General features: G+C 44.7%; 1 protein-coding gene across 1 annotated transcript; it reads right to left on the bottom strand.

Annotated features, from left to right (window-relative positions):
- Positions 1-1,999: 1,999 nt before the first annotated feature.
- MALSU1 (mitochondrial assembly of ribosomal large subunit 1) lies at positions 2,000-8,724 on the bottom strand. The gene is made up of 4 exons (XM_002191460.6): positions 8,450-8,724; positions 6,804-6,982; positions 4,001-4,082; positions 2,000-2,813 (listed from the first exon to the last, which is right to left on the bottom strand). Exons 1-4 carry the CDS (start codon positions 8,703-8,705, stop codon positions 2,635-2,637), a joined length of 696 nt encoding a protein of 231 aa, XP_002191496.5. The 5' UTR covers positions 8,706-8,724; the 3' UTR covers positions 2,000-2,634.
- Positions 8,725-9,962: the final 1,238 nt, after the last annotated feature.

Raw genomic sequence — 9,962 nt, 5'->3', positions numbered from 1 at the left:
GCTGGTGCATTTATGACAGCTCAACCCCTGTTTCAAGCATTTGCTTTATCATAACATTCTTATTTGCTTCTAACCTTCCAGAGCTTTTATTCTTAAGCTGCAATTTCCAAGGCATGCACTCTTTGTATAATTTTCCATTAAATGGAGCATGTGTGCTGTGCAAGACAGCCTGGCCTTGATATGGTGCTATGGTGCAGGATTCTTAGACAAACATGACAAACTGTTGAGAAAGCGCTCCAGCTGGGCTCTTAACAGAGATGTTAGCTCAAGTGACGGACTCAAACACTGCTTGAAAATGAAGTTATTCAGACGCAGTGCAAGGAATCAGAGAAATTATGACAAAAGTTTCACTCAGTGGTTTCTCCTGTTCATCTCATCAATGGATCCTTCACAGAGCCAAACCAACATGTACCTGTCCACCACTGAATGCTGAATCTACAGACTCATTGCACAAACTGTTTGGTATTTTTATTTTACCCAGAAATCACCTATCTATCCAACTGAAATCATTCCCAAATGTTTTCTTTCCAAAAGGCCTTTAGTATTGCATAGTACTGATCATCCAGACTGTCTGGGATAATTCCTATGTCCCATCTTCATAGTATCATCAAGGCTGGCAGGTAACATGGTTGGGGTGCTGCAGTAGCTCACCAGAGATTAGAAATGCTTCTTTTAAATGGATGAGGACCAAGTTCTTTCCCTGGGCTGGCAGCTGATTGTTTAATAGCAACCAGTGGATGTTCACAGAACTCCTTTTCTCAATATGCTTTGCCAGTTAAGTCAACTATAATCGTTTATTTTACTGGTTTTTTTTCTCCTCTGTTATTTTTCTTTTTTGTCTTGTCTTAGAGACTAGCAAACCTCTTCACCTCTAAGAGTCCTAGCTTGTTCACACAGCTGTTCTTTTCTGGGTACTCCTTTTTTTACTGTTCTTTCAGACAGGATACCATATGTGGCTCTGATTACTAAATGTGGGTTCATATAATGGTGTAATGTTTGCTGAACCTACCTCTATTCGTCACATATTACTTATCTGCAACAGCAGTAAAAGGAAAATGTTTCAGGGAATGAGTCGAAGTAATTCCTACACATCACTCCGAGGAGGAAATGCCTGATACTCATCAGGCTGTAAGACAGTCAAGGTTATCTTTCTCCCATGTGATTACTTTCAAGAAGTGTCATGAAGCATTTTGAAAACCTTTCTCTGCAGCTGTATTTCCCAACAACGTATTTGATTTGTGGGCAAAGATGCTTTATCTGCATGGTTTAACTACACTTAACAAATACCTGTAATTGCAGAACTATCTGCTGCCTTGTATCAAAGAGCAGGTGAACTTGGAAGCAATCATTCATTAAAAAAATATAAGTAAGACACAGCAAGAAAACATGACCTGAAATAGAGGGAAAAGTGAGGTTTGGTTTGTTTGGACTTTTTTAAACACACTCTTCCTCCTGACCAACACAGCTCTAGGCACAAAAACCAGGCTTGCTTTGAGCCTTACAAACAGAAGTTGCTGTGCAGGGCAGAGATGCAGACACGGTTTGCATTAATTTGTGGGGCTATGTGGAAAAAAAGGTGACTACCCTCAGGACCTCCTGTTTCTGCTTTCTGATACATGGCAAACTTCTCCAGGAGGAAGAGATTCAAATCCAGTGATGAAACCTCTGTCCTATAGTACAGAAAAGCATCTTGACTTACACAGACAAGTTGGTTATCACCTTGAAGTTCTTCAACTGGTTATCAGGCTGTGCAACAGTCATGCTAAGAATGCACTGAACAGTGACTTCTGAAAGTGCTGAACAGTCCATTAGCAGCAAGTAATGCTCAGTGACCAAGGGATTCCTACAGAACTTTCTTCCCACTTCAAAGAGTTGAAGGTTTTCACTGTCATAGTGTATTGTCTGTGTCCCTTTACACAAAGTAGGTGAGAGGAAAGCTAGGAGAGGAGTCAACTGCACATGCAGGATGAGCTGAATCATCTCACATGAAAACAAGTAATTGAAGTACTTCAGTTTGGGGCTTTTTTTTTATTATTATTAAAACCAGGTTTGCCTTGGCTGGAAAACTGATTTACTGTTCTGATAACTCAAAGCACATTTATTTGCCACTGTTGCTCTCAGCTTTTATGTTCTCAGTAACACCAGAATGTTTTCTGTCCCCCCTTCAGACCATGACTTGCTTTATTATGACCAGAAGCAAATGGCTTAACACAAGAAGCATCATCTCAACTGTACTATTTCAGTTTTTCCTTACAGCACTCCAGTCTGTTTTGCACTGCCACTACAGAGTGTCTTTCAAATATATTAGAAAAACAATTATTCTAGAGGCTGAGCATGAGTTCCAGCTTAAGCAGCTCTCTTTGCCCCACTCTTCTCACTGCAAACTCCACTAAGCCAATGGCTCCCCTGGGAAGCTCTAACAGGTTTCCTTCTTTGACATTTCATGGTTGGACTCTTAAGGCATTTTTTCCAGTCTTACTGATTCTATGATTCTGCTCACTTTAGCTTGCTCAGAACTTTACCTGGGCACACCCAATAAACACACTGTTTTGTACTGATCAACTGCACTGACTACTCAGTTCTCAAAACTGTATGATTCAGGCACACTCATCCTCTTTCCATACAGTAGCTGCTTTAAGTTCTTGTCTCGAGATGATCACTGCTGTTGGGAGTCAGTCCAAGGATAAAGTCTTTTGGCAGGGACTGTGGAGTCATCTGCGCTAACTGGTCATCGTAGGGACCAAGTGTCCACAGCTTCTCCAGTTCATAAACTTCTCGTGTCTCTGGCAGCATGAAATGCACCACTATGCTACCTGCACAGAACAGAGATTCACAATTAATTAATGGGAACAGTAAAGGACCATTACACCTTCAGCTGAGCAAAGAGTTCAAGCCCTCCACCCCCCTTCTGGCTAGATACAACATGGCAGCTGATAAAGGTCTCTTCCTAAGCTGCTGCTTCCAGTTCTCAAGCAGTTTTAGGAATTGGTCAGTCTTTCAAAAAACTCCAAGACTACAGTAACAAGATATGAGACACAATACTTTGAAGTAAGACACTATCACAAGACTCCAAACCAAAGAAATTATGACTTCTAAGGGACAGAAGAAATACAAAAGGAATTTCACTTGAAAGAGTCCCCCAAGGTGACAGATGGATTTTCAGCTGTCTTGTATTGTCAGCATTCTGCTAAAGCCAATTAATTTTTCCTAGGTGTGTTCCTCACACTTCTCAGGCAGTTTTTACAATTAAATAGATTCAACCTTTGAAGCACTAAGTTTTTCTGGTTTTGGTAATTCTGTGCAAACAACAGCAGAGAATGTCAATTCCAGTGTTCATCTAATGCACTTTTCTGTAGTTCTTCCCTTAAATTCCAATTGATTTTCAGTAATTACCACAAATAATTATTATCATTAAGTAGCCAAGGCTTAACATCTGTGGCTGCAGTGCTCCTCACTCATCCATAAGTGAAGTTTTCATCTTTTAGGTCAAAACATTAAGCCAGGGGGTAGCTGTAAAGGAGAACTGCTTTTTCAATGTAGTCTTTTATAACTGTGTAGAGTTTCACACTTGTAGAATAAAGAATTAAACTCAATTTCTTAGGATTGATGTTCTACCCCATGTGATGGTATGATCTGGACAGTGGAAAATCTGTTCAACAGTTCACTAGTAAGGCAGTGTACAATGGGCTCCCATTTACCCAAGCATGGATTACAGACACCTGAGGAAACTGACTGAAGTAGCTTTTTCCCCCCAACTATTGTTACCTTCACTTTATTAAGACCTGTTTTAGCCACTGAAGAGTAGTTACTATTTTTTCTCAGCACCAAAAATATTTAATGGAAAATCATTTCTTATCTCAGTGACTTCAAGCAACAATTGGAATTCCCAAACAGCAGAGTACTGAGAACTTTCCACAGCAACCAGGGCTCACAGTGAGATGCTTCTGTCAACAAAGAGCTCATGCAGAACTTTATTTTTCTCAGGCTCATAAATATTTACCAAAATCAATGCACAGCCAGTCATCTGTCTGTTTTCCTTCAATCTGAGTATGAGGACAACCTTCTTCTTTGAGATGCTTGTACTGAGAAAAAAAAAAGAATGGCAGAAAACTGAGGTTTTTGCATTTTTTTAAAAGCACTCAAACTTAACAGAGAAGCTTGACTTTGCTGAGTTGTTTTAAAGCTTAAATGGGTTAGATTGCTTCATGCTGGTCCTGAGGTCTGCACAACAGAAAAAGCCTAATATACACTTGCAGTACTGGAAAATACCTCCAGATTACTCAGATCTGAAATCCTAATGCTCTGGATTCCCATACTGTTGTCCAAGAATTTTGTACATATCTTTTATCAAGATGAATATTAAATACAACTGCTTACAGTATTCTTTCCATTTCTGGGTCCCTATAGCTGCCACTACCACCAGGTTTTATTTCTCGTACCTTTCACTGGTGGTTTACACTGGAAGGTTGAGGATGCAGAAATGGAGATGCTGAGCTTACTCTCTTCTCAGATAGAAGGGAGTGGGGCAAAACCAAGTTTCATCCCCCACCATGAGGAAGGAATTCAAACCAGCCTCCTGTCCCTTGAGGGCACACACCCAACACTTGCTGCATGCTGGGGAAAGCAGGATCAGTACACAGAATTCCACCTGGGAGAGGGGAGGAAGCAGCTCAAAGCAGGCTGCACAAGGTCAGTCAGGGAAAGTGGGTAGTTCTTTGTGCAGCACGTGGTGGCTTTTGTAGATGCCAGCTTGAGAGGCTCAGCTCTCCCCAGCCAGTACATGAAGAATCCAAACACCCACCAGAGCTGGAAAAATTTGACAGCTCAAGGCTGAAGCATGGTCACTTTCAGATCTGGCCATAATCTACTTTTTCCTGTCAATACAAGGAGTAGCGACAGAAATGGCTCCAACAGTCCATTCTGCCTTGGAAGCCAGAACACAAAACAACATGTACCAGCATGACTGGCTGGCAAATGAGTCTCACTTCACTGGGAATGCACTTATCACAAAATGCAGCTGTCCCTGGTTGCTCCACACAACATCAGCTGCTGGGTAATGATGCTAGTTTGCAAACCAGCATGGAAAACTTTCAAAATACTAACTCAGAATCAGTTCTACCTTCCTTTCTTTAGGATGGCTTGTGAGGCATCTTCAAAAGACTCCAACAGTCTGCTCAAAATGTTAAAAAAGCCCAGTGTGAACTGCCATCAGCTATCATCAGGCTGCAAAGGCTGATTCCTACTACAAGCTTCCAAGCCTTGTCCTTAGAGGCTGTGTAAGGCGAACAATTACAATACAGCCAAGTGTTAGCATCTTCCTCTGACATGAAACTAGATGGGGATATGGGCCTTTGACATTCACAAGCTCCTGGAAGCAGAACAGGAAGAAGATCCCATGCTACACATGAGCACCTCTTTGTTTTACTGCAAGTAAATCATAATAGTTTAGGAAAGACAGTAAAGCTTGCCAACGGCCTCACAGCACTCTGGGGCACCGGCTCTGCTTTACATCTTAAGCTTCAGTTGCTTTTTACCTAGAAAATTTCCAATGTGAGACAAACTCAGTCACCCCCAAGTACTTGACCAGGCTTTGCAGTTTCTCAGGAAGCCCAGGAGGATACCATGCCTCCCAAGAGGCTCTGCCCTCGCAAAATTGCTGCTTTTACAGCCACCAGAGGGTGCAGCCATGAAGCCCAAACATGTTTTTCAGGGCAGGTGGTACTCACTGATCTCTCCTGGTCTGGGAGAAATGAAAAGCTGTTAAGACTAGCAAGTAATACAAGGAATAGGGTACATACCAAGCACTCTGATTTAGCATACTCCTATTGCATTAATGCAACTTTCAGCTTAAGGCAGAATTTTGGTTTGCAAAGATGCCCCAGTTCCTGCAGAGAACACAAGAAACTCCCCATACCTGCTCAGAAAGGCCCTGAAAAGCTAAACCATCTCTCCCACTCTCCTTTCCCCCATGAATCTCACAGCTGAAATCAACAGGGTTGGAAGGAAGAAAGCAAAACCAAGAGTGAATGGAAAAACGGGGTCAGGAAGGGAAATAAAGTGGGTGGTGAGAAGGCAAACTCCAGGCTGAGTACAGACAGCTGAATGATGGGGCTGGTCATATTCCTCATGCTGTGCTTTTTAACAGTTGCATTGCTCTTCTCAGGCAAGAAGGTTTCTCCCTGATCTCTAAGCTTGACCAGTAATTTTATTCTGACCTCCGTTCCTGTACTGAAAAGTTCTTTCTTCCACAGCCAAACAGCAGAGGATTTCTGTGCAAGGATGGCTGCTGATGCTTCTCCTCTCATGCAGTACATGCACAGCAGGGTGACGATTAACTACAAGTTTGCTTAAAGCTCATGAGAGGATCCTGTGCCTCTTAAGAGGCCAACTTTTTTTCCAGCCTTACAATATATCTGAGAAAGTGGGAACTTTAAGGATCAAGGTTTGAGAACAGCTAGAAAAAGCTATTTTGAATGACTGGGACCAGCAGTGTTTGCTGGTCAAACATAAAGGTAGACACAGGTCATCATCACCATCTCACATCATTCATGTTCTAGCCTGTGATGTCCTCAGTGTTCTATATACAGAGAGTTCTGTTTCAAAAACATAATACCTATATTTTGTGTAGTACTGCTAAAGGAAAAAACCCTCAGTTACTTCCTAGATTTAGTCAGGATTAAATGACAATGTCATCAGTTTCATCCTACCTGGTACATCCCTACACATGCAATCCTGGGAAAATTCCCTTCACAACACTTAAAAGCATTCCCAAAACTCAGAGAGAGCAGCAAGAACTGTCTTACCATTTTCAGCATGTAATTTGCCATTGCATGAAGATGCCGTGTTGAAAATCCACTCACAATTATAAAATAATCACAGTATTTTAATTCTGGAGATAGCTGGATGACACAGATGTCTTTAGCATTTTCTTGCCTCAGCAGCGCTACAACCAAGTCAATGTTGAACTCTGGAAGAACAGTATCTGGAGCACATAGAGAAAATAGTACAGGCAAATTTTCTTTTTAATTGCAAAAATAAACCATTTAGAGCCATAAAATAACAATTAACTGAATTATAGCCTAAGCTAGTCACTCACTGTGGAGTTTGGTTTGCTACTGACAATGCAACGTGAACCACAGATTTTTCAAAATCATCTTTACAGCCACCAAAGCAGAGAAGTAAGCAGTCTTCCAGTAAACAACACTATCACTAGATGTAACAGTTACCTAAATGAAATTTTGGTTCTTGCTAACTTACTTATTTCTTGTTGCTGCTATTTAAAAGCCAATAATATCCTCACACTCGTCAATGTAGATGAATTAAAGTACTCCAACAGACATTATTAAAACAACAGACAAAACTGGAAATATTTCAGAACAATGCTTTTCAACAATCTCTGATAATACATTGTGATTAAAGTGTTCTAGAATCCTAAGTACAATAAACCAATATTTTAAAAATGGAGTTGACATGATGCAGAGTGAAAACATTTTTTTTTATCTGCAGGTGGAGTAAAGCCACTTTTTTTTTGTTTTGCCCTAGCCTGATCTGTTATGATGTTGTAGACGAAGCTTTAGTCCTTCAAGAGTTTAAGGAAGCCAGCCTACAAAGCAGTAAATCAGTGAAACTATGTTCTGTTCACACCATTAAATCAGTTTATTTCTAATTTGTCCTAACTAGGTAGATGCAACTTGTATGCACACTTTAGGCATAATTTGAATCTGTCAGCAGTGAAAATCTGCCACTATAAAATGAGCGTTAGTGCAGACTGAGCATCAGCACAAAACCAAGCTTTGTATTTCCCACTATAAACAAAAAGCCAAACAAAGGAACAATAACTACAATTATATGCATGAATGGGGATATGAAACTGGATGAGACCTCTGCAAATGTAAGGCTTCCAGCTCAGGGCACTCTTTCAATTTTTTGTTGTGGCCACGCATCTTGAAAATTAGCAGTGGCCACAGGTCCTGCAGACACAGCGGTTACAAGTCACAAATTTGCCCGAGAAGTCTCCGGAGCCTGCCTGGAGAACGGACGGCCTAAACATCACCGGGCACTGCTGGTCACGGTCAGATCCAGGCTAGGGGAGCTTTGCTGGACAGCTACAGCCACAACCCAGCGCCCTCCAGGCTTGTACCTGCCGTGAGGCTGTCACCTAGGGGCGATGGCTGCCCGGCACAGCAGCCCCGCGGCCGGGCAGCAGCTCCCTCACACGCGAGCCCCACACGGGCCCTCCGCACCGCCCGGCTCCGCGCTTCCCGGCAGGCTGCGGCTGCCGTGCCCCCGAGGTCCGCGCTCCCGGCCGATCCCACCGCACCGGGCACGGCGCGGATCGCCCGCAGGCGCGATTCCAGGTGTGCCGGGCAGCCCCTTCTTCAAGAGGCGTCACACTCCGCTCCAGGTCCCGCTGGGCGCCGCCGCAGCGCGACCCCGGGCTGGGCCCTACCTGCCGGCTGGCACCGCTCCGCCGCCCCCAGCGCCCCGGGCCCGCCTCCGCCTCCCGTCGCCGCGCAGCCCCGACGCGGCGGGGCCCGCAGCAGCGGCAGGACCCGCAGTAGCGGCAGGACCCGCGGTAGCGGCGGCTCCGCCCGCGGGGCGCCCCCGGCCACGGCCCCGAGCGGCCGCAGGAGCGGCCGGGCCGCCGCCAGCGCCCGCCACATGCCGGCCCGCGCCCCGCCCCTCCCGGCGCGCCGCTCCGCCATTGGCCGGCGGCGGGACCGCCCCCTCTCCTGATTGGCCCAGCCGGCTGCCCGTCGGGCCGCGGCGCGGAGCGGCCGCTGGGAGCGGGGCGGGCGCTCGGGCTCGCCCGGGATCGCGGGAGCGTAGAAAGGCTCGGGTTGGAAAGGACCTTATAGACTGTCCAGCTCCCCCCGCCTGCCGTGGGCAAGGACACCTTTCGCTAGACGGTAGCCGATAGCCCTATCCAACCTAGTCTTGAGCACTTCCCAGGGATGAGGCATCCACAACTTCTCTGAGCAACCTGTTTCAGTGCCTCACCACCCTCACAGTAAAGAATTTTTTCCTAATACCTAAACCTACTATCGTTCAATTTGAAGCCATTTCCCATTGTTCTGTTGCTCCTCAACCTTGTGGTCTCGCTAGTCCGCCCAGCCAGGTGCAGCTGACCTGTTGGGCTTTCAGCTGCATCTGCCGATAGATTCTGGAGCCGGAAAACAGATGCTGGTTAAACTGGGGATGCATCCTGAGAGAGGCTTTTTGTTACCATAGCTTGGTAACATGGGCCAGAGGACAGCTGAAGAAGCATCAGTTTTAAATATGGTTTGACATGTCTGGATTTGAGAGGAAAGATCATTCCTGCTCTGTAAACACCACTGTGTTGTGCTGGGTTGTTGGGCAGCTGGAAAGGGGCAGGTACAGTACATGGGCACTTCCATATACACCTAAACCACGTAGTCCAGCTCAAGCCTTTTGCCCCCTTTTATAGGCTACAGTTTTGCCTAAGAAACTGCACCGTGTTTGAAACAAACATGATTTTCATGTAGAACATGTTTTCTGTTTGTGTAATTCTGCATGGTATTAATGGGCACAGGTTAGTAGTCTTGTTATGCTTGGTTTGCTATGGAGAGTGTTGTCAAGGATTGAGAAATTGTGAACTTTAAGCATTTGTATTTAATGTGGGTCAAACATATCCCTCCACTTCCTTCCCCTGGAAATCCTGCAATTTACAGGGACACTAAGAGAATTGCCATTTTGAATGTTTTTCCCACTCTCACCAAGTATGATGGTCAAATAATGATATTAAGGGTTAAGAGACATAGTCATGGACAGTGCCAGACTCCTCCTGGTGGTGCCCAGCAACAGGGCAAAGAGCAGTGACCATAAACTAGAAGAAGTTTCACATGAGGAAGAATGTCTTTACATTGAGGGTGGCGGAGCACTGGAATAGGGTGTGCAGGGAGGTCCTGGAGTCTCCCTCTCTGGAGACATTCCAAACCCAC

The sequence above is a fragment of the Taeniopygia guttata genome, chromosome 2 (genome assembly GCF_048771995.1).
Source record: "Taeniopygia guttata chromosome 2, bTaeGut7.mat, whole genome shotgun sequence".
Taxonomy (NCBI): Eukaryota; Metazoa; Chordata; class Aves; order Passeriformes; family Estrildidae; genus Taeniopygia; species Taeniopygia guttata.
Note: the sequence above shows the minus strand (reverse complement) of the source record. Positions and strands in the feature narration are given on the sequence as shown.